The 27,759-nt window shown below is 53.8% G+C and overlaps 1 protein-coding gene across 2 annotated transcripts in view; it reads left to right on the top strand.

Annotated features, from left to right (window-relative positions):
- CHCHD6 (coiled-coil-helix-coiled-coil-helix domain containing 6) overlaps positions 1-27,759 on the top strand; it is a 100,244-nt gene that overhangs the window by 49,286 nt on the left and 23,199 nt on the right. For both annotated transcript variants that reach the window (XM_061397318.1, XM_061397316.1), the window contains exon 5: positions 27,044-27,127. In XM_061397318.1, coding sequence (XP_061253302.1) covers positions 27,044-27,127 — 84 coding nt within the window. The remainder of the gene's footprint in view (positions 1-27,043; positions 27,128-27,759) is intronic.

The following is a 27,759-nucleotide window of genomic DNA, read 5'->3' as shown; positions in this document are numbered from 1 at the left end:
CTATGGGTTTTCCAGTGGTCATATATGGATATGAGAGTTGGACTGTGAAGAAAGCTGAGCGTTAAAGAATTGATGCTTTTGAACTGTGGTGTTGGAGAAGACTCTTGAGAGTCCCTTGGACTGCAAGGAGATCCAACCAGTCCATTCTAAAGGAGATCAGTCCTGGGTGTTCATTGGAAGGACTGATGCTGAAGCTGAAGCTCCAATACTTTGGCCACCTCATGTGAAGAGTTGACTCATTGGAAAAGACTCTGATGCTGGGAGGGATTGGGGGCAGGAGGAGAAGGGGATGACAGAGGATGAGATGGCTGGATGGCATCACTGACTCGATGGACATGAGTTTGAGTGAACTCTGGGAGTTGGTGATGGACAGGGAGGCCTGGCGTGCTGCGATTCATGGAGTCGCAAAGAGTGGGACACGACTGAGCGACTGAACTGAACTGAACTGAACTTGAGCTTTCTTTGACATTGCTGTTCTTTGGGCTTGGAATGAAAACTGACCTTTTGTGGCCACTGCTGAGTTTTCCAAATTTGCTGGCATATTGAGTGCAGCACTTTCACAGCATCATCTTTTAGGATTTGAAATAGCTCAGCAGGAATTCCATTACCTCCACTTGCTTTGTTCATAGTGATGCTTCCTAAGGCCCACTTGACTTCGAATTCCTGGATGTCTGGCTCTAGGTGAGTGATCACACCATCATGGTTATCTGGGTCATGAAGATCTTTTTTGTACAGTTCTTCTGTGTATTCTTGCCACCTCTTCTTAATATCTTCTGCTTCTGTTAGGTCCCTACCATTTCTGTCCTTTATGGTGCCCATCTTTGCATGAAATGTTCCCTTGGTGTCTCTAATTTTCTTGAAGAGATCTCTAGTCTTTCCCATTCTATTGTTTTCCTCTATTTCTTTGCATTGATTGCTGAGGAAGGCTTTCTTATCTCTCCTTGCTATTCTTTGGAACTCTGCATTCAATTGGGTATATCTTTCCTTTTGTCCTTTGCGTTTCACTTCTCTTCTTTTCTCAGCTTTTTGTTAGGCCTCTTCAGACAGCCAGTTTGCCTTTTTGCATTTCTTTTTCTTGGGGATGGTCTTGATCCCTGCCTCCTGTACAATGTTGGGAACTTCTCTCCGTAGTTCATCAGGCACTCTGTCAGATCTAATCCCTTGAATCTATTTCTCTCTTCCACTGTGTTATCATAAGGGATTTGATTTAGGTCATACCTGAATTGCCTAGTGGTTTTTCCTTCTTTCTTCAACTTAAGTCTGAATTTGGCAATAAGGAGTTCATGATCTGAGCCACAGTCAGCTCCTGGTCTTGTTTTTGCTGATTGTACAGAGCTTCTCCATCTTTGGCTGCAAAGAATAAAATCAATCTGATTTCGGTGTTGACCGTCTGGTGATGTCCATGTGTACAGTCTTCTCTTGTGTTGTTGGAAGAGGGTGTTTGCTATGACCAGTGTGTTCTCTTGGCAGAACCCTATTAGTTTTGACCTGCTTCATTCCGTATTCCAAGGCCAGATTTGCCTGTTAAGCCAGGTGTTTCTTGACTTCCTACTTTTGCATTGCAGTCCCCTATAATGAAAAGGACATCTTTTTTGGGTGTTAGTTCTAGAAGGTCTTATAGGTCTTCGTAGAACCATTCAACTTCAGCTTCTTCAGCATTACTGGTTGGGGCATAGACTTGGATTACTGTGATATTGAATGGTTTGCCTTGGAAACGAACAGAGATCATTCAGTCATTTTTGAGATTGTATCCAAGTACTGCATTTCGGACTCTTTTGTTGACCATGATGGCTACTCCATTTCTTCTAAGGGATTCTTGCTCATAGTAGTAGATATAATGGTCATCTGAGTTAAATTCAGCCATTCCAGTCCATCTTAGTTCGCTGATTCTTAGAATGTCAACGTTCACTCTTGCCATCTCCTGTTTGACCACTTCCAATTTGCCTTGATTCACGGACCTAACATTCCAGGTTCCTATGCAATATGCAATGGCACACACTCCAGTACTCTTGCCTGGAAAATCCTGTGGATGGAGGAGCCTGGTAGGCTGCAGTCCATGGGGTCGCTGGGAGTCGGACACGACTGAGCGACTTCACTTTCACTTTTCACTGTCATGCGTTGGAGAAGGCAATGGCAACCCACTCCAGGACTCTTGCCTGGAAAATCCCATGGACGGAGGAGCCTGGTGGGCTGCAGTCCATGGGGTTGCTGGGAGTTGGACACGACTGAACAACTTTACTTTCACTTTTAACTGTCATGCATTGGAGAAGGGAATGGCAACCCACTCCAGTGTTCTTGCCTAGAGAATCCCAGGGACAGGGGAGCCTGGTGGGCTGCCGTCTATGGGGTCGCACAGAGTTGGACATGACTGAAGTGACTTAGCATAGCATAGCATAGCATGCAATATTGCTCTTTCCAGCATCAGACTTTACTTTTATCACAAGTCACAACCACAACTGGGTTTTGTTTTCACTTTGGCTCCGTGTCTTCATTTTTTCTGGAGTTATTTCTCCACTGATCTCCAGTAGCCTATTGGGCACCTAGTGACCTGGGAAGTTCATCTTTCAGTATCCTATCTTTTTGCCTTTTCATACTGTTCGTGGGGTTCTCAAGGCAAGAATACTGAAGTGGTTTGCCATTCCCTTTTCCGGTGGACCACATTCTGTCAGATCTGTCCACCATGACCCTTCTGTCTTGGGTAGCACCAGAATCACAGAGAACTAATGGATCTAATCCCATGGACCACAGCCTTGTCTAACTCAAGCTATCTCTGCTTAAGTAGGCTATCAACTCCCCAGGGCAAGAAAAAGTCTTTGTCATCTTTATCTCTGATTCCCTCCCTACTCCCCGAGGGCGCCAGGACCTGAGTCTCAGCCTGTCCCTTGGGAGCCTCTGCTGAGGCTGCAGTAGGGCGTGGCATAGAGCCTGGGCTCTTCCTTGTCAGTCTCACTTTACCATCTTTGTTTGAAAAGAACCTCTCACTGTGCCGTTTGTGTTGGTAAAGGAGTTTCCCTTTAGCAGCCTGTGAGTCAGATTCAGGTCCGCCCCCCAGAGCTCAGGGCGTCTCCTGGATCTCTGCCCGCTATGGCTTCCGCGCATGATCACAGTTTCCCACTTGTGCTAGCTACATAAAGTTTTAAAACCAACTTACATGAAGAAGTGAAGGTAGAGTTTAAGGACAACTGTGAATATGGAGATGCACAGACGTTGCAGAAATCACCGGGGGCACTGGAGTAATGAAGATTAGAGAAACATCTACAGCAGGAGGAGGGCAGCTTTTATTTTTTTCTATTAGTTTTTTTCACGTATGATTTTATTATAAACAGAGAATACATCAACATTGCTCAAAAGCCAACAAGTACAAAATGCCATTCAGCGCTTCCTCTGGCTGCCTGGCCTCCTGTATTGGGGTAAAGTTGACTGGTTTCAAAGCTGACCCGTCTCTTAGTTGCTTGTCCAGAGGTAGTTGATGCGTTTGCAGGAAAAAGCCCTCGTGGTCTCTTACGCTTTGCCTGGTTCTTCCTCACCTTGGAGGGTTGCCCTTGACCCTGACTGGCCGTCCGCATGTGCGGGGGCCTTGGGGTCTGCATGCCGGGACCCTGGCCATCCTGTCTGTGTGCACGTTTCAGCCGTGGGGTTCATCAGGCGCGTGGGGAGGCTGTGCTCACGGGCCGGTGTGGCCTCTGGCTGCAGGGCACAGAGCTCCCAGCTATGGGGAGACGGGCGGCCCAGTAGGCGCCGTCATCCTCCACGAAGGACAGCTGCTTCTCCACACCTGAGGCCTTGGCACCCCCCCACCCAACGCCCCCCCCCTCCGGTAACATCGGGCCAGGTCCTCCCCCAGGATCTCAGGCGGGGCAGAGCGGGCTCACTGATGGACCTGTCTCTTCATTCTGGACGCACTGCTATCCCGGGACTCAAACTCACATCCCCTTGGCCCGACCTGCGACCCTGACGCCCTCAGACCATCGCTGGTGCGGCCGGTGGGTCCCGGGGCTGGTGGCGGCCATCACGGCTGTCCCTGAGGCCGGCAGAGGGCCTGCGCCCCCTGAGATCAGCTGCAGGCCTTTGCCGGGATGTGGGTACAAGGCCGAAACAGACATCGTGCTCTGGGACGTCTCCGCTGGCGTGGCTGCCTCCGGGCTCAGGGTCGGGAAGCAGTGAGTTCTGATGCGGCCAGAGGTCGCTTTGAGACCCAGGCTCCCTGCAGTAGAGCTTGGTTCCGCAGCTTTTGCTTTCCGGGTACTTCCCCCAGGACTGTGTCCTTCGGGAGAACTCTGTGTTGGTCTACTGGGAGAAGAAAGCAAAAGTGCCTCGCTGTGCTCGGTGGAGTCTGCCTGCGTGAGTGGCTGGGCCCGGGCGGCTGTGGTGATGCAGGCAGGCAGCAGGAGCCCTCCTGCGCCCCCTGCCTTCCCTGAGCGCCCCACCCTCCCCAGCTCTGCCCACCTCTCCCCGGACCTCAGTGCTGCCTGCGGCCACTCGGGAGTCGGGTGCAGGGACCCCCGGGCTGGGCAGAGCAGCAGGGAGGCCGGGCGTGCTTGCCCGCATGCTGGTCCTCTCATAGCTGTGCTGGTGCCCACGAGCCTGCGGCTCCTGGTGAGGCGAGGAACAAGCTGAAGATTAATTGCCCTTTTTAAATTGTAATTATGTCAGTCACCAGCCCCGTGAACGTTAATTCTCGATTTACAGAGTGAGTAATTGAATAACGAGGGGCCGCCTGCTTGCTGTGCTGGCTGCCCTGGCATTTCTGCCATGCGGGCCCTTCTGTTTCTCTCGGTCTCTGGATGGTGCCTGCCCCCTGGGGATCCTGGGTCCGGCTCTGCCCTTCTGCGTGCGGGCTGGTGATGTCACCAGCCCTAGAGACGGGGGTCCCAGCCGTGTTTGACTCCATCCTGACGTGCTTCTGATCAGGTCCTGCCGGTAGCAGAAGCCTGCCTTGGCTGACGCCCGCAAGAGCCCACGTGTGTGGGACGGATCCTGGAAGGTTCCGGGAGGCTCATGGCAATGGGAAGCTGCGGGGAGGCCTGGAAGAAGGGTGTGCGCCTGGGGGGCGGTTTTTGCTACGGGACTCGGGCGGGGGGGTCTTCCCTGGCCTGGCCGGCTGGCCCCCACACTGGCAGCGCCCCTTCCGGAGCCAGGGGCGGCCTGTGGTTGACTGTGGCCCCACCGCCCGTCCTCCTGTCCTCTGGCTCTGACGAGGCATCCAGCACCTTGCTGTCCCAGGAGCGCGCCTGAGGAGACAGGTAGGAAGGCCCGATGTGCACCGACGTCTGCCCCAGGCGGGCCCGGCCCCCTCGGGATGCTGCTGTGCACGGCCTGCGTGCTGGAGGCCACGTCCCTCACATGGGCTCCAGGGCCCCTCAGCACCCCACAGCACTGGGGGCTCCTGGGCGGGTCTGTGCGTGCTGGACCAGGAGTGTGCCAGGAAGCCCCTCAGCGGGGTGTGCGCCTCTGACAGCCCTGCCCTCAGCTCAGTCCTGTGTCCGGTGTGCTTGTCTTTGCCCGTGAGGACCCACAGTGGGAGCCACACAAACCCCGCGGTCAGCAGGTGTCATTTGTGAGAGTTGGGGTGCAGGCTGGGGCCCCAGCAGCCATGCAGGCCGCCAGGTCAGGCTGGGGCCTCTGTGGTACTCGCTGGGGTCAGAGTTACAACCGTGGCCTCAGTGTTGAGGGGCTGAGTCTGGGGTTGTGGTTTGTGGAGGCGGGGACCTGACCACACTTGGGGCTCTGTCTTCCTGTGTGGCCGCCCAGACCTGTGCTCTGACAGGGTTCTAGGGATGGTCTGTCCTATGGCTTTCGCCCACCAGTGTCCTTCCTTCCTCGTGTGTGTGTGTGTGTGTGTGTGTGTCTTATTTTCTGAAGTCGCTTTCCTCTCACTGCTGCTGTCCGATGTCGGCTGTATCCCCATGAACATCCGTGCGCTCGTCTCACACCCGGTGGTTTGCCCCTTTCACTCTCCAGCCTGCACTGGCCCTCCCCCCACCAGGTACCAGTGGGTCCTTCTCTGTATGTGACTCTCCTTTTTTGTTTTATTCACTAGTTTGTTGTATTTTTTAGATTCTTTGTCTTTCTCTGTTTCACTTAGCACGATGCTAAGCCCATCCGTTTTGCAGGTGGCGAAATTCCATTCATGTGTATGATTGAGTTGTATTCCATTGTATACGTACCACACCTTCTTTATCTGCTCCTCTGTTGATGGACACTTAGGTTGCTTCCATACCTTGGGGATTGTGAATGCTGCTATGAACATGGGTTTGGGTGTATCTTTTCAAATTAGTGTCTTTGGTACATTTTTTTCATATAGCCGGGAGTGGAATTGCTGGATCAGATGGAAGTTCAATTTTTCATTTTTTGAGAAACTGTCATACTGTTCTCCACAGTGGGTGCACCAGCTACATCCCGCCCAACAGTGTGCAGGGCTGTCTTCTCTCCACAGCCTCTCCAGCGCTTGTTACTGGTTCTTTCTGATGATGGCCATCTGACAGGGGTGAGGTGGTGGCTCGCTGTGGTTTTGACTTGCATTTCCCTGATGATTAGCAGCGTTGAGCATCTTTTCATATGCCTGTCGGCCGTTTGCATTTCCTCTTTGGAAAAATGTCTCTTCAGTTCTTCTGCCCAGTTTTTTAACCAGGTTGTTTGTGTTTTTGACGTTGAGCTGTGTGAGCTGCTGGCGCGTGTTGGACATTAGTCCCTGTTGGTCGTGTAACTGCGGTATCGTCCCCCATGCAGTAGGTTGTCCTCTGTTTTGTCCATGGTTTTCTTCGCTGTGTCAAAACTTTTAAATTTAATGAGGTCCCATTTGTTTTGTTTATTTTTACTTTTATTTCCTTTAGGAAAGGGATCCAATACTGCTGTGATGTGTGTCAGAGTGCCCTGCCTATGTTCTCCTCGAGGAGTTCTATAGAACCTTGTCTTACATTTAGGTCTTTAATCTATTTTGAGTTTATTTTTGTATACGGTATTAGAGAATATTGTAATTTCATTCTTTTACATGGAGCTATCCAGTTGTCCCTGCACCATTTATTAAAGAGACTTTCTTTTCTCCACTGTATATTCTTGCCTTCTGTGTGGTAGATTAACTGACAATGGGTTTATTTCTGAGCTCTGTCCTGTTACACTGACCTATGTGTCTGTTTTTGGAGTGGCCTTTCTGGTTTCTTGGCTGAGCAGCACGTGGGATCTTAGTCCCCGACCATGGATCGAACCCGTGCTGCCTGCGATGGGACCCTAACCCCTGGACTGACAGGGAGTCCCTGTGTGTCTGGTTTTGTGCCCGAACTGCAGTGTTTTCAGCACTGAGGCTTGGTAGTGTAGTCTAAAGGCATGGAGCGTGATTCCTTCAGCTCCATTCTTTTCTCTAGAGATTGTTCTGGCTATTCAGGGTCTTTTGTGTTTTTATGCACATTTTAAAATTATTTGTTCTAGTTCTGTGAAAAATACAGTTAGTATGTTGCTAGGCATTGCATTGAGTCTGTAGCTTGCTTTGGGCAGTATGGTCATTTTAACAACATTCCAATCCAGAACGTGATATATCTCTCCATCTGTTTGTGTTGTCTTCAGGTTTGTTCATTAGTGTTTTACATATTTTATGTTTTCCTCTCTGTCGACTCCTTCCCCTTAGCTTATATTTGCCCAAGATTCCCAAAGAACTTTATTTTCTACCCACCTCTAGTGGTGTGGACGCTGTGCCTCCCCATCTATTGTCCTTGTGATTATGTGTGTTTATTTAACAAAATCTAAATTCTGAAATAATCTTAGCTCAAATAGAAGTTGCAGAAACAGTGCCGAGATCCCACATTCCTCCCCAGTGATGATGCTGTGCATGCGCCGCAGCCTGGGGTCGCTCCTCCGCAGCACAGCGATGTTTGGGACTGGACAGGCCTTTGTTGGGGGCAGCGTCCTGTGCCTGGCGTGATGTTTAGCAGCACCGCTAGCCTCCACATGTTAGATGCCAGTGGTGCCCCAGGTACCAAGCAGCATTGTCTCCAGGTGTCCCAAGTGCCCCCAAGGCACCCCAGTTGAAAGCTGCTCTGTGTTAGTTTCCTTTGCTGCTCTAAGGAGCCGCTGCTCACCTCCCGGCTGGAGACAGCACTGTGACTGTGGGTCAGAAGTCCGACGTGGCGCCACATTCTGGGCTTGGAGTCCCCGGGCCACGACCACGGCGCCAGCGGAGCCTCAGTCCTTGCTGGGGCTCTGGGCACGAGGAGGCCTCACGCTCCTCTGGCTGTTGGCAGAGTCCAGCGCCTTCCCATGAGCCCTGCCTTCTCAGTCCGGCAGCAGGCATCGGCTCCCTTGTGGGTTTGGATATCCACCAGCTGGTAAAGGTTCTGTGCTTTTAAGGGCTCCTGTGGTGGCCCTGGGCCTGCCGGTTAGCCCAAGGGGATCTCATCCCGTCCAGCCTGGGGGTCGGGGTGTGGACACGGTTGATGGGTCCACCCGCCACGCCCTGTCAGACAGCAGAAGTCACAGCCAGGAGGGTGTGCTGCAGTGAAGCCTCAGCTGACCCTGACCTCTTTTAGGGCCCTCAGCTCTCACACGCACTCCTTGTTTATGACACTACTGGTTCTGGTGTACAGGTCTGCCAAAGTTTGTCATAAGTATTTAGCACACACACATTTTTTCACGTAACCACTCCCACAGTCAAGGACACAGAGCCGTTCCATCAACCCTGTAAACCCCCTTCCTTCAGCCCTGAGGTAGGAACCCCATGTCTCTTGTCTGTGAAGCATAATTTTCTCATTTTGAAATGAGACTGTTATGGACGTGGGATACGTGTGTCACCTTTTGAGGCTGGTTTCTATTCTGCTCCGTGTAACGCCTCGAGAGCCACCAGGCTGCTGTGCTGCACCAGCACGTTGGCCTGTGTGACTGCCGAGTGCTCCATCGTGTGGCTGTACCAGACTGTGTGCCGGTTCACCTGTTTGCAAGCCGTGTGAGCTGTGTCCAGTGTTTGACTGTGCAGATAGACTCACAGCATCTGTACGTGCATGCCCAGGGTTTTGTGTACACCTGACCTTCGCCGCCGCAGACACACAGGAGGGGGTTGGTGCGCATCTGCTGAGTGTGAGTTCAACGCTGTAAGACACGGCCAGGCTGCTTTCCTGGGGGCTGTAGCTCCACGTCCCTGATGGCCGTGTATGGGTGACCCAGTCTCCGTACATGCCTCCCGTGCCCGACACTAGCAGTGTTTAAAAGAGAAGAATGTCAGTAAATGGAACGTTGGCTGTTCTGGTTGGTGCACACGGGCTCGTGGTGCGGGTGAGCCCCAGTCGCTGACGACGCTGTGCGTTTTCTCACCTGCTCCTCAGCATCTGTAGATACTCTTTGGCAAGGTGTCCATTAAAGTCTTCTGTCTGTTTCCCGATTGGATGGTTGATTTTTTCACTGTTCAGTGTACAGAGGCCTCTGCATGTTGTCCTTTATCAGATATGTGATTTGTGAACATTCTCTCATCATGGTCTTTCAGAACAAAGCTTTTAAACTTTGATAAAGTCCAGCTCATGAGTTTTTTCTTTTATGGATCATGCTTTGATGTCATATTTAAGAACTCTTCAGCTAACCCTCGGTCATGAAGACTTTTTTCCTGTATTTTTGTTTAAGAGGTTTATGGTTTTACGTTTCAATTTAGATCTGTGATCTGTCTTCAGGTTTTTTTTGCATAATGAATGAGATTTAATTTGAGTGTCATTTCTTTGTTGTAACCCTGCTCTGTGGATCCCACAGGCCCACGTGCCAGTTTTCTGGCGCCAGCGTCACAGTGCTCCAAGTGGGACGTGAAAGTGTCACAGTGCTCCAGCCTTGCCTCCTGCGCGTGTGCTCTCCCTCCCCCTTTAATGAAAGTGCTCACATGTCTGTTGGGAACCACCTCAGCGCTGCAGTTTTTACTCTCAAATAACTCTTAACACCTGAGAAGAGAGGCACTTCCCTCCTGCTTCCGTTCCTTCCCTTTCTTCATCTCTGATGCCCCAGCCTTCCCTCAGCGTCCCCTTCCTGCCTTCCTCACTCCCTTCCCCTCGTCCCTTTCTTTCCACGGTACTTCCTTCCTCGAGACAAACTCCCTCTGACACAGCGGATGTGCGGGGACAGGTTCTTTTCAGTCTCCTTCGCGGATGAGGTCTGTTTCTGCTTCGTGCAGAAGGTCCTTTGATACCAGCTTCACGGTTCACGGCTTCCCTTCTCTCAGCATGTGGGAGCCCTGCCGCTTCTCCCTGCCCCACGGTTTCTGGTGAGAGGCCCACTGCCGCTCCAGTCGTTCTCCTGTGGGCAGCATGCTGTTTGTCTGTGGCTGCTTACAAGATTTTTCCGTGTCTTTAGTCTTCAAAAACTTGGTTGTGATTTGTCTGGGAGTGGATTTCTTTAGGTTCACCCAGTTTCAGATTGGTTCAGCTTCTTGAGTCTGTAGGGTTTTTTCCCACCAACTTTGCCAAGTTTTAAATCATTATTTCTGCAAATATTTCTGAGTCACACACTTTCTTCTTTCTTTCTGGGACTGTATTTTTTTTGCGTTTTTTCCCCAATTTTCATTCTAAACCATTGTTTTTAAAGTTACAATTTTAAAACTTTCTCATGTAAAGATATGAGTAAAGTTTGTAACATCCAAACTTTTTCTGAAAGAATAACTTGATGAAGTAATTCCAGCAAAAGTGGTAATGAACCTGATAAACTATAAATGGGCATTAAAATGTTAGTGATTCTTCAGTAGGTAATGTACACACACACACGCCCACCATACACACACATACACGTGTGTAACTCATATAAAACTTGTACACACACACACGCCCACCATGCACACACACGTGCGTAACCACTTCTCCACCTTCTGGTGTCACCACTGAGATCTGACGGATTGTAATCCTTCCTGCTTTTGTACTTTCCACAGCAGACTTGCTTTAAGCTGGTTGTACTCCCCGTTGGTTTCCTGACTGTAATGTCCTGGAAGAGGGGGTGTCCTGTTCACCTTGGTAAACCTAGTCTCTATTGCGGTGCTTGGTGAGTTAGACATCGGTGTTTGTCACATTGGGTTAAAATGTAGACAACAGATGCGTCAGGAGAGACACGTCAGCTGATTTGTTGGGTCCTCTGGTCTTACGGTTTTCCAGCTGGAGGTACTCCAGTCTCGTTTAGCTCCGTAGAGGTGTGTCCGTCCTGGGGGCTGAGGGCTGGCCCCCACAGTGGCCTTGGCCGTGCGTCCTGCCGCCCTGGAGTGCGGTCTGGTGGGCCATGCACGGGAGTCTGTGGCCCAGGAGGACCTCGGCGGCGGGAGCCCGGGCATGCGGCATCCGAGGCCCGCCCCGTCTCACAGGACTGAGGCCTGAGGCAGGAAGGCCTGTGTGATGAGCTGGATGATGTGTTATTTCAGACTCAGCCAGTCTCTGTCTTTTCTCCTGTTCTTTTCAGCTTGTATTTCAGGAGCTGGAGAATTTCCCTCTGGCTTATTCAAGTACCGGGCACCTCAGAGTTGCTCATCTCGTCAGATTTTTCCAGAGCGGTTGAGCACAGAGGTGGACGAGAACGGCACGTCCCGGCAGACCAGGGGGTGGGGGTGCAGGGTGTGGGGTCTTAGTTCTGGCTTGGTTAGGGCGAGGCCTGTGCTTTTCCAGCAGAGGTGGGCTTCTCTGGTTGGCATCACCCTGTCTGGCAGGTGGAGGGGCTTGGTTCCCTAAGCGGTGAGTGGCCCACAGGCGGGAGGCCCCTGGGGCCATGGCTCTGGAGCGGCAGATTGGGGGCAACTGGCCTTGGCTTGCCGGCTCATGGCCTACGAGCCCCCTCACCAGCCGGACTCGTGAGCGAAAGCCAGGGGTGCAGGGCCCGTGGGAAGCAGTCTTGGTGTTTTCTCTTTGCAGTCTGCTACCTTGGGGGTTTGCCAGATAGATTTTCCTCAGTTCTTTTTTTTTTTTTTTTAATGAAAAGCTTTCCTGGCAGCTGTCGGAATGCCATGTCCAGGGCACTGAGAGTTACCAAAGAGGGCCCAGGCCTCCATCCTGTCAGCGGTCTGCAGTCTCATGTCTGTGCCCCTGTGGGTGAGGCAAGGCTACTCCCCAGGCCGGGGTTCCATGGGCCCCAGTGTCTGCACCTCTTCCCTGCTGGCCTGGGTCAGCGCCGCCAGGAGGCTGGGCCAAGCCACGGCTGCTCAGCAGGCTCAGGCCCGTCCCTGGCATGTTTGCCTCCCCGCCCGCAGACAGCCTGGGGGCCTGGCACAGGGTCGGGTGGCCGGACCTGTGGGGGGCGGCGGCCAAGGGCGAGGTTCCCGTGTGCGGCCCTGGGTGGCCTGGTGCAGGGACCCTCTCCCCTCTGCTCACATGCATCGCGAGGCCCTCTGTCCCGGAGATCGGGAATGAGCTGCCCTCCTGCTCTGTGGATGGGTGCCCTGGGGCTTGACGCCAGCCCCCCTCCTGCTCTGGGCTCTGCCGAGGGAGCATGTCCCCAGAGACCCACTGGTCTCGCAGAGTGTCCACTGCCCTCGACACCGCGGCCTGACTTTCATCACATTTGTTAGCTGTGCCGGCTGCGCCTCTACCCCGCGTGTTTCTAAGAGGAAATAAATGGAGGCACGTGAAGCGGTAGCATGTCTGTGCGGGCCCGGTGAGCTCGGAGACCAGTCACCATGGCAACCCGGTGGCCTTCACACCTCGGCGGTTAGGAGGACGGCCTCTCCTCTGCCCACGTGACAGCTTGGCTGTGGCTGCCTGAGCCCCGGCCGCGGCCTGGAGCCCCACTGGCTGGGGCGGGGGGCTGGCGGGGGGGGCACAGATGCAGCCTGGCCTTGTACCCCACCTCCCCGGGTCTAAGCCCACTCTCCAGGATGGCCTGGCATCACCCATGGGCCTGGGGAGGCCTCTGAGCGCAGACTGCGCTGCCGGCCGCAGGGCTGTGTCTGCTCCGGGGCCTCTGGGGAGGTGGGGCAGGTGCACAGATGGGGTTTAAGGTTGGGTCTGACAGGTCGGCCTGCAGCTGCTGGTGTGGTCCAGGCAGCTCCGGCGTCTGTCCCTGTGTCTGTTTCCGCTGGCTCTGCCCTTCCTGCAGGGCCGGCCTGTCCTCTGAGTCCCTCAGCACATCATAACGGGAGTGGGACTGCAGGCTGTTCCCAGAGCGCCTGCAGACCAGCTGGGTTCCAGGTTCTGGACTCCTGACCCCTCATCTGCGGGCGGTGTGTGGCTCTCCTGTCCCCCAGGCTCCACGCTGTGTGGGGCGGTTCCAGCTTCAGTGGGCGGCAGGGCTGGAGCAGTGTGCCAACAGGCCCTTCCCGTGATGAGGCCGCGTGGGCGGGGCTGTGACGGTCACCTGCCCCGTGGTTGCAGGCAGCAGCGCTGACTGTGCCGTCCAGTCTGCTCCTCAGCCCTTGCTGCCAAGCGGCTGAGATCACGATGGCCGCCCCTGACCGAGGCCTCTAGGGTGTCTGCATCACAGGGGTGTCCATGTGTGTGTGAGAACGCCTGCCTGTGGGTGTGTGCCCGTGGCCCCAGCAGCCCAGCGCCCCACGCGGGGAGCTCCGCATCGCAGCTCAGGCCCAGAGTGTGGCCATGTTCCTGGGGCTGCGGGCCTGGCTCCAACTCTGACTCTGGATGGGCTCCCCACTGAGCGGGGGCCGTGGGTCCAGCCAGCGGGAGGCGCCTGCCTGGTCAGCTCCTGGGCTTCCTCCATCACAGCAGGCCATGTGGCTCAGGGGAAGGAGCCAGCTTGGAGGCCGGCCTGGGTTCCAATCGCGGCCCTGTCCCTCGCCAGCTGTGTTGTTGGGGTGGCAGGCGCCCAGAAGACCCCACGGTCCTGTTTCCACCAGGACCCCTTCTCCAGGGAGCTGCCAGCCCTCTGCCGGAGGCTCTTATTCTAATGAGCTGGCCACCTTCTTATCTGGCCGAGGGCTTTAAATATATGTGTACTGTATTCATGTAAGTGTATGTTTTACTGCAGCATAGAAAGGGGTGTGGGGATCCGGTCGGCACAGGGCTCTCCCCAGGTGTGAGCACGCCTGGCTGAAGACCTGGGTCAGCTGTGCATCACGAGGGCCCCCGCCTGGTCAGCGGTCCCCGCAGAGGACACGGGCCGCCTCCCGCCCTGGGGCCTCTCCCGCAGCGCGCTGTGCTCCCGCGCTCTCCCCTGTTGTGCTGCGGGCGCTGTCCCCTTGTCTGCAGGGGCCCCTGCCGGCTGCGTGTGGACACAGGTGTTTCCATTGTGGGTCCCGGAAGGGTGACGTAGGGACGTGTTTCCACACCTGTGCTTTGTGGCTGTGAGTGCTGGTTTCTGGTGCTTCACCCACAGTGGGACTGCCACCCAGTGCTTTGAAGGGCTTGCATGGATTTCCAGTCCCTCCAGTAGCGTGTGAGGTCCTGGGCACCGGTCCTTAGCCCCCTTTCTTTTTTTTTAAAGTCAGATGTTTTATTCTGGAAAGCACGTATGCACACGGTTCGGACACAGAACACTAACCTGGGAGTGAGGGCAGGAGCAGACCAGCTGCTGACCGCAGTGAGCCAGCTCTCCCCGTCCCTTATGTCAGATGCTGTCGCTGGGGCTCTCCCGGCGGCGAAGCACAGTTGTAGTCTGCATTTACTGATGCTTATGGAGGTTGAGTACCTTTTCAAATGTTTATTGGCCATTTAAATAGCCTCTTCTGTGAAATGTCAGTTCAAATCTTTTACCTATTTAGAAAAAAATTGGGTTGTCTTTTTCTATCAGTTTGTAGGCGTTCTTTATACCTTTTGAATCCAGCCTTTGTTGAAGGTACATAACGTGCCTCTCCTCTCACAGTCTGGGGCCTGCCTCTTTACTCTCAGAGTAATCTCTTTTGTTAAGTCCCATTTGTCAGATTTTTCTTCTGCATTTATTTATTTTGGTTTTCTGTCTAGAGCATCTTGCTTATATTGGGTCATGAAGATATTTTTCATTTTTTGTTTTCTTCTAGAAGCACTTAAAAAATGCCAGCTTATTGTAGGTATAATTCACATAAAATTCACCCTTTTAAGGCATGCAGGTTATTGTTCTTAGCAAACAGTATTCATAGAATTTTGGAGTAATCATCACTGATTCTAGAACATTTCACACCATCCCCCCAAACCATTACCGTTAGCAATAATGCCCTATTCCCCCAACCCCCATCCCTAGAAACCACTGGTCTACTTTCTGTCTCTGTGGACTTCCCTGTTCTGGGCATGTCGTGTAAATAGTCACGCGGTATGTGGCCTTATGTCTGGCTGCTTAACCGGGCGTAACATGCTCAGGCCCACCTATGTTGCAGCATGTACTGCGTTTCATTCCTCTCTGTGGCCGAGCAGTGCTCCACTGCGTGGATGGACCACTGTGTGCTTCTCTGCTCACCAGCTGGTGATATTTGGATTGTTTCCATAGTCTGGTTATCCTGGATAATGCTTATAAAAATATCCATAAATGGGTTCTTGTTGGACACACGTCTTTGGTGACTCTTACCTTTCTCCTCTTGGGGCTCTACCATACTGTTCCCCAAAGAGGCTCCCTGTTTCAGCTCCTCCCCAGCGTGTGGGTGTGGCGTTGCTGTACCCTGGTCTGTCAGACCCTTGTTAGCGTCTGAACTCTTGACTGTAGCTGTTCTGGGGGGTGTGAATGGCAGCTCTTTGTATGTCATGTGCTTATTGACCATTTGTATATGTTCTTGGAAGGAAATGGCACCCACTCCAGTACTCTTGCCTGGAAAATCCCATGGACGGAGGAGCCTGTAGGCTACAGTCCATGGGGTCACAAACAGTGGGACATGACTGAGCCACTTCACTTTCACTTTGAAGAAAAGTTTATTCAGACTGTTTGCCCTTTTTATGTTTGAGTTGTAAGAGTTCTTTCTGTGTTCTGATACAAGTCCCTTATGAAATAATAATTTGCAGATGTTTCCACACATTCTGTGCCTATCTTTTCACTTTCTTGGTGATGTCCTTAGAAACTAAAAGGTTTTAAATTCTGATGAAGCTCAACCAACCTGCTTTTTCCTTTGATTGTTTGTGGTTTTGGTGTCATATCTGAGGATCTGTTGCCAAATTAAAAGACATGAAGATGTACCCTTATATTTTCTTCTAAGAGTGTTAAAGTTTTAACTCTTAAATGTAGGTCTTTGGTCCGTTTTAGGTTTTTCTGTGTGGTGTGAGGTAGGAGTCCAGCTCCCTCCTTTTGCTCGTGGATGCCCTACTGTGTTGGCATCATCCTGCCCCGCTGAAGGACTGTTACTGCTGTATCGTGTGAGCTTGGCACGCTTGTTGAAATCAGCTGACTATAAAGATAAACCTTTATTTCTGGGCTCTGAATTCCTCCGGCTGGTTTATATGCCTTCATATCACCACCACAGTCTTACCATTGAGCTTGTGGAGAGTTCTGAAGTCAAGAGATGTGAATCCTCTGACTTTTTCCTTTCTGTTTTGACTTTTTGGGATTCCTTGAGATTCTATGTGAATTTTAGGGCATATTTTTATGTTTCTACAGAAAAAAAAGGCAGCTTGGATTTTGATAGGGATTCTACTGATGCTGCGTTTCAACTTTTAAACATCTTTCTCATTAGGTCTCTAATCTAGCTGAACTAAAGTTTGTAAAAGGTACAGGTAGGGATATACCTTTATTCGAAAGCTTGTTCTTCCCTCTTGGATTGTGGGAGGACCTCTGTCGTTCCGCAGTTGGCTGTGCCACGGCTGTTTCTGGACTCTGTTCAGTTCAGTCACTTTCTTTTCTTGGGTCAGTAGGGCTCCTTATTGTTGTAGCTGTATGGTAGGTCTGCTCATCTTGTGTATTAGTCTTCCAGCTTTGTTGTTTCCAAGGTTACTTGGCTTTTCTAGGTTCCATGCATTTCTGTATCAATGTTAGAATCGGTTTGTCAGGTTAACCTCTGTGGATTAATCTGGAGAGGGCTGCAGTCAGAACATTCTCGAGTCTTCAGTCTCTCTCCCCTCTCTTCCTGTCTCTCTCACCCTGTCTCTGTGTCTAGGCCTCCTCAGAAACGTGTCATAGATTTCTGTGCAGTAATATCAGATCTTTTTTGTTAGATTTATATTAAAAAATTACTGGGTATTTTATATTTTTGGATGCTAATGAAAATGGTATTGCTTTTCATTTCGTTTATTTTTTAAATGTGTCACTAACATATAGAAATACGACTAATTCTTGTGTATTGGCCTTGCACCCTGTGGCTTTGATAAACTCACTTATTACTGTATTATTGTTGGTTTCTCTGCTGTAGTGTAGTTTCCTTAGGTTTTCCTGCGTATAGTCATGTCATCTGAGTGTCATGGTAGTTTTACTTTTTCCTTTCAAGTTCCAGGATGGGAATTTTAAAAATTTTCATTTGCTTTCTTGCCTTGTTGTACTGGCTGGACCTCCAGTACAATTGAGAATAAAAATGGTTGTCGTCATTGTCTGGATAGCATTCTCTTGGCTGTGGGCGTGGACGGATGCCCAGCGTCTCACCATCGAGTCTGGTGTGAGGGCAGGTTTTCTGGGCGCTCTCTGTCACGTTTCTCGGCTGAGTTGCAGTTCCTCCATGAGTGCGTCTGGAGTTGCTTTTCTGAATCTGTTCATGCCCGTATGTTTTTCCCCTTTATTCCATTAATGTGCTGAATCACACCTGATGGCTTTAAGGCGAGATTCCCGAGGGTCATTCGTGTGGAGCAGCCTCTGTTCTTGTTGCCTGGCAGAGTTTCTGCTCCCGACCTGGGCCCTTCTGAGGGGTCTCTTCCATCTCATGCACAGCTTGTCAGGGTGCCGCTCCCCGAGGAGTAGTTCCAGCGCGTGGGCTGTGGGTGCCCTGTGTCCTGGATGCCGGGGGCTCTCGTAGCGGGTGGGGCTGGCAGGGCCCTCTGCCCGCTCCTGGAGTCCTGCCCAGAAAGGCCTGTGGGCAGCTTCAGCCAGGCCCCGTGATTACTCCCCTGTGAGCTGAGCCTCTGCCTCCGACCCTCCCAGGACCCTCTGCCCCACCCACCTGGAGGCCGCGCCGGACGCTCGCTGTCCCTCGCAGCCCCCGGAAGACGCGTCCTCCCCACCTGCAGCCTCTGCTCAGAGAGGTCCATCAGGGCCACGCCCCGGGCCTGCCTCCTTGCCTCTCCGGTGAGCTGGACTTTGGCCACGGGCTCTTCCTCCTCTTTGCCGCCAGCTTCCAGCTCCAGCAGAGACGGGCCTTCAGGGGGGCGTTCCTGAGTGTCCGTGTCCCTGCCTAAAATGCCCCCCATCCCATCGCTGAGGCCCCGCCCACCCCTTTTGCGTCAGGCCTCCCCCCGCCACCCCTCTGAGGGGCAGGTGGGCAGGATGACCGCAGACCTTGGGCTCCTGGAGGTGCCCCGTCCCCAGCGGGGCGCTGGTCAGTTCCCTCTGCTTCCTGGGTCCCCAGGAACAGGACGCAAGTGACCCGCACTGGCGGCCTGACCTGGCGGGGGTCTGGTGTGGGACCAGGTGACCCCAACTGCTGCAGGCCAGGGAGAAGAGGACGGGCCACACGGGGCAGGCCCGGCTGGCCAGTCTGTGTGCTGGATCTCTGGCTTCCGGGTCATCCCTGTGGGTGGAGCAGCTCGCAGACTCCGCCCTCAGGAGTGCTCCCTGGGGCCCAGGGTAGTCCCTGCGTCGGGGGCCGGGGAGTGAGGGGAAGCGGCAGTGTCCACAACTCACACACACACATGTGCACACGCCCACACAGAGTCGGCTCTCAGCAGGGTGACAGCCCGTGCATAGGGCTGGGAGGGAGCAGGGAGCTCCCGTGGGGGTGGGGGTGCACGCTGCAGGTGCTGTGGCTGGATCTGCCCCCATTGGGACAGCGCGCCTCCTGTCGGTCCGGGTTGGTGATCCCTCCTGTGGGTGGAAGGTCTGCACCTCTTGAGACGGGTGTCAGTGTGTTTGCTTTGGGCAGCTCCAAGCAGCGGCAGCCTCGAGTGACCGAGGCCTGGCCTGTTGTGGCTCTCTGACCCAGGCCCTGCGGAGCAGCAGGGGGCCGCCAGCGCCGGGGTTGCTCCTCCAATTTCCCACACTCTGTGGTCGCGCCCATCATGGGGCCAACGGTGTGGGGACGGCGCTGCCCAGAGCCCGTGTCTCTCCAGGGCCTCGGGACAGGCACAGGCTTGGGGTGTGACCAGGGCCCTGCTGCCCATCCAGTACATCCGGGGCTTCGTCCCCGCCTCTTTCCTCTGAGGACCTGTTGGCTCACGTCCAGCAGGTGGGTGCTCGGGGAGCCTCCACAGGGCTGGGCAGAGGGGTGGGCCCCTCGCCCAGCGGCCAGCTCTGCCCGGCGCCTGTGTCCTCGGTCCACGGCCTGGTTCCATACGAGGGCCCCGGCCCAGGCAAAGGCTATGTGAGCCGGTCTCTGAGCTCTGGGCGCTGCAACCTGAGGAGTAGCGGGTGGCCCCCTCCCGCCCCGTCTCTCCAGTGCTGCCCTGCTGCTGCCCCTGGGCGAGTGGGCGGAGTTGTTCTCCCACACTTCTTCGTGAGATGTGCGCAGCTGAAGCCTGCAGGGTTTCCTCTGTGAGGCTCCGGGCTGCCCTTGTGCAGAGGCAGCTCTCACAGCCGCTGCAGATGCTGTGCGCCCGATGAGACGGGGTCAGGCCGTCCTCCTGGGCAGCAGCCTTCCAGGTCGGCTTCTATGAGCTGGGTTTAAAGCATGAATCAGTCAGATCATATCAGGTTCCTCCTCAGAGCTCTGGGCTTGCTCCAGTCAGCACATCTGGCCTCCCCCCACCTTCCTGCTCCCCGGGCCAAGCCTGCAGCCTGTTGCCTGGGAGGCTTCTTTCCCTGGTGTGGTCCTGGGGGCCAGGGGAGAGTCCGTGACGGCGGCATCTCATCTCTGCGCGTCCTCACTGGGTGGCTCTGGGGGACTTAATCACTTTGTGCCTCGGTTTGGTTGTCTGTTAAATGGGTTTACTTGCTCCCTCCTCACCAGATGATTGGATGAATTGAAGAAGCACTTGAGTTGCTGTCTGTTGACTTTTTATATTTTTTATAGCTTTTTGCTGCCTCAGCCTTGTCGCTGAGGAGTTACCTCTGATCCCTGTTTCTGTTGTAACTGAAGTTGTACCTTCTGCCCCGTGTCTGGGTGCTGCTGAGAGGCAGTGGGGGCGGGGGGCGCGGGGCAGTGGGTCAGATGCGGGGTCGCACGGGGGAGCCAGCCTGCGATTCCTGGGCTGGTTCTCCTCTCACTCTGCCGCCGTGGAGCCTGTCTGCCCTGCAGCTCCTGGTTCAGTTCTGTCAGTGTTTTCAGAGACACTGGTCTCTGACTGTGACTGTGGGTTTGTCCATGTTCTTTGGTCTGTCAGATCTGTTTTATGTGTTTGGGGTTTCTGTTATTAGGTGCATTGTTGCTGTTCAGTGGCTCAGTCGTGTCTGACTCTTTGCGACCCCATGGACTACAGCACGTCAGGCCTCCCTGTCCATCACCAACTCCTGGAGTCTGCTCACACTCGTCCATCGAGTTGGTGATGCCATCCAACCATCTCATCCTCTGTCATCCCTTTCTCCTGCTGCCTTCAATCTTTCCCAGCATCAGGGTCTTTTCCAAGGAGTCAGTTCTTCTGACTCCAAAGTATTAGATTTTCAGCTTCAGCATCAGTCCTTCCAATGAATATTCAGGATTGATTACCTTTAGGATTGACTGGTTTGATCTCCTTGCAGTCCAAGGGACTCTCAAGAGTCTTCTCCATCCTTCGGTGCTCAGCCTTCTTTATGGTCCAACTCTCACATCCATACGTGACTACTGGAAAAAACTATTAGGTCTGTACACATTTATAATTGTTATCTCTTCTTGACTAACTGTCTCTTTTATTACTGTGAACTTGCCTTCTTTATATTATGTCTGGTAATGTCTTTTGTATTGAATTCTCCTTTATCTGATATTAATAGAGCTTCACCAACTTCCTTATACTTAGTCTGCCCTCTGTATCCTTTTCCCATTTCTAAAAACCTTTTTGCATCATTTTTATGAGTAACATCTAGCTGGAGTTCCGCCTTTGCGTGGGGGTGTGTGGTGAGCAGCATAGTGACCCGCACAGATGTCTGTGCCCTGACCCCCAGGCCTGTGATGATGGCCTCTCGCCTGGTGAATGGGCTCTGCGATGTGACTGACTTAAGAGTATGTGACGGGGAGAGGACCCTGTATTACCCCGGGGAGCCCAGTGTCCTCATCAGGAAAGAGGGAACAGGAGAGGCAGAGGAGGAGGCGTGCTGATATCTCAGAGGTCTGGGCACCATGAGACCAGGAGCCAAGAAGCAGAGGCGGCCGCTGGGCACCGGGGAAGGTGAGGAGCAGTCCTCTCGGCGGAGGCGACCGCTGGGCACCGGGGAAGGTGAGGAGCAGTCCTCTCGGTGCTGCCAAGAGGAAGCAGCCCTGCTGACGCCACAGTTTCAGCCGAGTGAGACCCCCGAACCTCTGCCCTCCAGCACTGTACGAGAGTCAATCTGTATTGTTTTAAGCGACTGAGTTTCTGGTAAGTTCTTGCAATAGCAGTAGCAAGCTAACGGGTAAGTGTGTTTAGTGTGATCCGTGGTGTGAGTGCCTTTAAAATCCTCCGTTTGGTACTCGCCTTGTTTGTCTCATCTGCCCTTTGTTCCTCGGTTGCTACTTTCTTGTAGACTTTTTTGAGGGAGATGGTGGAGATGAATCAGTATATTTTAGAATTTCGTTTTATCTTCTCTACTGACTTTTTATTTGTGCCTTTTTTGGTTACATTTTTAGTAGTTATCCTCAAAATTACTTTTTTAAAAAAGACTGTGACAATCTATGCTCAAAAAATGTTGAGTTACTTCAGGAATTATTTAAGAACTTCACAGAAGCGCCCTGCCTGGGATTTTTCTGAGCTTCTCAGATCTATATGTGGCATTTAATTAATTTTGGGAAATTCTTGGCCCTTATCTTCATTTTTGACCGTCTTTCTCTTCCCCTCCTGGGACTTCGGCAAACATGTGCTCTGCCGCGTGATACTGTCCTGAAGACCTCAGGGGCCCCGCTTCATTCTGTTTTTCATGCTTTGTCTGTTTGTGTTTCAGTCTGAATAATTTCTAATGACTTATCTCCATGTTCATGGTTCTTTGCTCTGTCCACAGTCTGCTAGTGAACCACGATCTCTCGCATTTCCCTTTGGTTGTTCTATAGTTCGGGTGGTGTCAGTGATGGTGGAGGAGGGGCCTCTGAAGACCCTCTCTTCCGTAAAAGCAATGAAGATGCTCAGAGCCTATTTTTTTCAGAACTGAAAATTGACCAAAGGCTTGTAGCCATCCAGAAGCGTTCGTTCAGGAAAAAATGGTGAGTTGCAGTAAGGACAGCAAGGCTTGTGGCATTTCAAAATGTGCTATTCCCATCCTTCTGTCCCCACCTAAGCAGGGACCTTGAAAACCAGCACACACATTCATGGTGAAACCCAGCAGCCTGGGCAGAAGAGGGCTGTGTGTGTGTGTGAGGCCCTCCGTCGTGTCCAAGTCTTTCTGACCGCGTGGACTCTAGCCCGCCAGACTGCTCTGTCCATGGGATTCTCCAGGCAGGAATTCTGGAGTGGGTAGCCGTTCCCTTCTCTGGGGGATCTATCCGACCCAGGGATTGAACCCAGGTTTCCTGCATTGCAGGCAAGTTCTCTACTATCTGAGCCACTAGGGAAGCCCAAAAGGGGCTGGGAAAGGACTGGAGTCCTTCAGAGCCCCATCCCTGAGGGCAGCACCCTTTTTCCTGCCTGGGGTTTCCTGGAGGACCCCACTCATAAGGCCAGCCTTGTTGGCCGTTACTTAGGTTGCCCAGTGGAAGCGGCCTTCCCCCCGGGGGCATTTGCTGTGAACCTTCAGAGCCTGCTGTTGAACACAGTGGCTGCCTCACAGGTGGGGGACAGTTCGGTGCAAACAGTAGGGTAACCCAAACGCTCGGGAAGAAAAGCTAGAGAAAGGAGGGACGTAGAAGGCTTTGAAAAGTTGCTGACATTTTCCTGAGAAGCTGGAGGCCACACGCCGGGTCAGGCGGTGCTTGGGGAGACCTCAGGGCATGTACACTCAGGCACGTCATGCCAGACGGTCAGAGGCCTCGGTCAGAGACAGGGTCTTGAGGCCAGCAGAGGCCAGTGGCCTCGGCAAGAGGGTGAGGCGGGCGCCCGCCTCCCCGTGGGACGTCTCCACCGCTTCCCCTGTGGTGCCCACCCTTTCCTGCTGGATTCTCTGGCATGTTAATCATGGTTATTTTAAAGTTCCTCTGTGTTAACTTCAGCATCCGGACCATTGTTGCAGCTGGCTTTGCTGAGTGTTTCCTCTTGCGGTACATCTTTATTGTGTTGTTTGTGTGTTTAAATTTTTGACTGAATGCTGAGCCTTCTGCGTAAACAAATCACAACAGCGGGCCCTGCACGACGCGTTTATACCAGTGAAGGGTTTCCTCTTGTTCCGGGAGAGCCTCGGTGTGGGGCTGGGTCTCTGATACGTGGCGTATAGTAGGGTTTCCTTTTTCTTTTCTTTTATCCAAAGTGGAATTTTTTTTGTTAAGGGTAAGATTATTTGGTTTGCGTTTTATATTAATTATTGACAGATAACAAGTCACACGTTGAGTGGTTTTAAGCAGTGACCACGTGTGACTGCGCAGTGGCCATGGGGCTGCACTGGTCACAACTCGGCCCCTGCCCTGGCCTCTCACGGCCACAGTCCTGTTCTGAGCCCACCAGGCTGCTGGGCCGAGGCTTCTCAGCTCCGCACTGTGGGGCTGTCCCCAGAAGGCAGCTCATGACCCCAGGTGGGTGGGCTCCAAGTCTGTGGGTGAGTTGAGGGTTCTGGACCGGGACCACGACCTCGGCCTCCCTGGAGCCTGCTGCCTCTCGTCCGGCCGCCGCTACGTGTCAGGGTTTGGGGGTCACTCCAAGGCTGAGCGAAGGGCCTCGGGACCCTGAGGACCCTCTCAGAGGCCGCAATGCCCGATTCCTGCAACCTTGTGTGAGCTCTTCTCTTCTGCCCTCTCCTGCCTTCCTCTCCTCCAGCCACCACGCCTGCCCCCCCATTTCCTTAGATCCCCCCGTCCCCTCCTCCTCTGCTGCCCCCCAGCACCCACATCCTGAGCAGACACGGGGCCCTGGGGTCAGCTCTGCGCTCTCCCCCAAGTCTTCCAGCGCCCCTGTCACGGCATCCTGGGGCCCTCGTCTCTGTGCTGAGCCCCCGTTTCCTCTACTGCCTTCAGCTTGGGGCTTGTCTTAGGCATTTGACTCCTTGTTTTGAAGGAATTTTAATTTATAATATTTGCGTGTGGGGGGACTTGCCTGTTTCATAATTTATTCTTTTTTATGAGAAGTTCATTTACCTTTTTAAGCAGCTTAAACTTACATGTTTAAATTCCTTTATCAACTGGAAATTTGAACACTGGGTGAATATTTGATAATGTTAAGTAATCCATTGTTTTTTTTTTGTTTTTTTTTTTGGTATGCAGTGCTGCTGGTTCTGTTTAGAAAAATAGAAGTCCTTATTTGTTAGAGAAATACTGAAGTGTGTGCATGTGGGGTGGCCTGCTGTAGGGCCTGGGGAACAGAGGGTGGGTGCCAGAGACAGAGCAGGATCTCCCCTCGTTTACCATCCGATGCTCAGTGACGACCGGCTTTTAAAAGTATTATACACTTATAGTATTCAGTATATTGTAATATTATTGTGATATCTGGGTTTATTTAATATTATTTTAATACAGTAACACATTTTTGAGCATTATTTTACTAGCATGTGAGATGAGTACAGTGGTGCGGTAGTTTGAGCATTCTTTGGCGTTGCCTTTCTTTGGGATTGGAGTGAAAACTGACCTTTTCCAGTCCTGTGGCCACTGCTGAGTTTTCCAAATTTGCTGGCATATTGAGTGCAGCACTTTTACAGCATCATCTTTCAGGATTTGAAATAGCTCAACTGGAATTCCATCACCTCCACTAGCTTTGTTCGTAGTGATGCTTTCTAAGGCCCACTTGACTTCACATTCCAGGATGTGTGGCTCTAGGTGAGTTATCACACCATTGTGATTATCTGGGTCTTGAAGATCTTTTTTGTACAGTTCTTCTGTGTATTCTTGCCACCTCTTCTTAATATCTTCTGCTTCTGTTAGGTCCATACCATTTCTGTCCTTTATTGAGCCCATGTTTGCATGAAATGTTCCCTTGCAAAGAGTTGACTCACTGGAAAAGACTCTGATGCTGGGAGGGATTGGGGGCAGGAGGAGAAGGGGACGACAGAGGATGAGATGGCTGGATGGCATCACCGACTCGATGGACGTGAATTTGAGTGAACTCTGGGAGTTGGTGATGGACAGGGAGGCCTGGCATGCTGCGATTCATGGGGTTGCAAAGAGTTGGACACGACTAAGCGACTGAACTGAACTGAAGTGAACACATTTTTACATAATAAAAAGTTTTTAGAAGTCCCGTATCACAGTGTCCCATCACGTGAATCTGCAGTGCCTCCTGGTTTGCTGACAGCCTTTCTGAGCTTACACTTCCTTGCACGTTTGGAGTTTGGTTTGCAGGCTTGTTTGAGCCGAAGGTTTGATTGTGGCCTTTCTTTGTTTCTCTGTTTCCTCGTCTCATTGCTGAGCATGTTCGTGGTGGCCTACACCTGCCCCGGTACAGGCCCGTCCCGCACTGCCCAGCCATGGTCTGGTGTTCCAGGGCCTGGAGCCTGGGCGTCTGGGCTGAAGGCAAGTTCAAGCAGACTGAGAACCATGGCCTGACAGGATCCTCAGGATTTGCACCGCAGCTGCTTGTTCCGCGGGAGCCCTGGGCTCTGGGGCCAAAGCTGGCCTCCGCCCAGCCCTGCCCAGGCCTGTGGCTTCAGCCTCCCCAGCCTGCCTGCCCGTCTGCTGTCGGGTGTTCGCGTCTTGGCTGTGCGCGCGGCCTGGCCCTGTGGTTGTCCCCTCCGCGTGTTTGGAGCAGAGAGGCGCGCTCAGCGCCCTCCCCTGCCCCGCGACCTCATCGCGCGCCGTCCCCGCCCTTCCCTGCCCCTTCCGGACCACGGCCTGTGAGCAGGCCTGCACAGTGGGGACGTTTTACTTCCATGTTGGGCAGAGCGTGTTTTATTCAGTGCTTTGCCCAAAAGACGGTTGGGAGGCGTCCTTAGGGAGAAGATGGCCACTCCCCTGCGAGCCCCTGGCCGCTGCAGCTGTCTGTTTTCTGTCCACTGGGATCTGAGCCTCATGAGGCCAGCACCTTCCGCACACCCCCACCCCTTCCCGGGGGACCCCGCCCCTCCCCGGCCTGGCTGCTTCTCAGGCCTGCTTGTCACATAGCACTGTCCACATTCCTCTCTGACCTGGGGCCGCCGCGAGCCCGCTGTGGACTCTGTCGTGTGTCCCCCAAGCCCGGGTCCCTGTGTGGCCGCTGGTCCGGGTGCCGTCGTCTGCTCTTTCTGCAGCCCCTGCGCCAGGCCAGCCCTCGCTGTTCTCAGGCAGAGGTGGGCTGGAGTCCCTGACCCGGGAGGGCCCAAGGGAACTGGGGACACAGCCTCCCCGCGAGGAGCAGGACGCAAGTGCCTGCCCTGCCCAATGTGGCGTCCCTGTGCCAAGGCCTGCCGGGGGTTGGGGGCTGTTGAGGGCCCCCCGGCTGGGTGAGGGAGAGGAGGGGCTGGCCGGGTAGCGTGGCCTCAGCCTGCCGTGACCCTGGGAGGCCCTCGGCGTGTGCACCAGCCATTCTCTTTGCTCCCTCAGGAGGCTGAGGGCAGCTGCCCCCCCCAGACCTAGGACGCTGGGTTCCCATGCTGCTCCCTTCAGATCCCTGGCCCCAGACGCAGGGGTTTTGCTCAGCAGGAGGAGGACATTGGGCGTGATTTGGTGGCATGTGTGTGCAGTGCTTCCATCCCGTGAGCCCGGGGGTCCCATCTGCCCAGACATGATTCCTGCCCACCCACACCGCCCCGTGGCTTTGAGCTTTGGGTCGCGCTGAAGCCCCTCTGTCTCTGCGTTGTCATGGGGTCTGGTCACCCTCCTGTCTGTGGAGCCTGTGGGCACCTGGCCGGTGCTGGGAACATACTTGCCCATGTTGGTGCCCCAGGGTCCTCCCTGGATGGCAGGTGGTGGCCTGGCATGGTGTGGGCTTCGGCTCCTAAGTCGCCGACAGCTGACTGGGTTCTGCTCTCCCCACAGGCCAGGGAGCTGGAGAGCCAGGAGGAAGAGCTGAGATGCCGCGACGCCTTCTACAAGGAGCAGCTGGGGCGCCTGGAGAGGCAGGTGGGTCCCGCGGGTCCAGGGAACCCGCCCCCGCGGTCTGCTCTGGGAGGAGGCCTTGCGTCCAGTAGCCTCCTGTGGTTGCTGATTCTCCTGGGGCCGGCGATCAGCGGCCTGTCCTGCTCTCCTGAGGGTGGGCCTCTGAAGTGAATGAGATGCGGAGACATAGCACCCGCCCCTTCCAGGCCCGCAGAGACCCTCGAAAAGCCAGTTGTGACTTGCTCACTGTCTGGGGGCTCAGAGAACACCTGAGGGCGTGGCGGGGGCAGGGGGCGGTGAGCGTGTGGCTCTCCCTACGCCCGAGCCCAGGGCCAGGCCCCCTGCCTGCCGTCCCCGTGCATCCTGGAGGCTCCGTCACGGTTTGCAGCTTCGAGGCTGGCGGTGTCTCGTGGGCTTGACTGCAGCCTGTTCCGTGGAGCCAGGCCGTGGGGCAGGAGGGCGCTGCCTGCTCCATGGCTGCCCTCCGGTACCCTCGGTGTCGGGGACACCAGCGTGCGAGGGGTGCAGGCAGCGGGCCACCCTCCTCTGCTGCGTCCTCAGCATCCCGTCCCCCTGCCCCATGTCTTTGGTCACGTCCAGACTCCCTACTTGTGCTGAGGGGCCCTTCTTCTAAGTGGGGTGTGCCTGCCCAGTCG

Source organism: Bos javanicus, chromosome 22, assembly GCF_032452875.1.
Source record: "Bos javanicus breed banteng chromosome 22, ARS-OSU_banteng_1.0, whole genome shotgun sequence".
NCBI lineage: Eukaryota > Metazoa > Chordata > Mammalia > Artiodactyla > Bovidae > Bos > Bos javanicus.
This window is presented reverse-complemented; position numbering and strand designations above follow the sequence as displayed.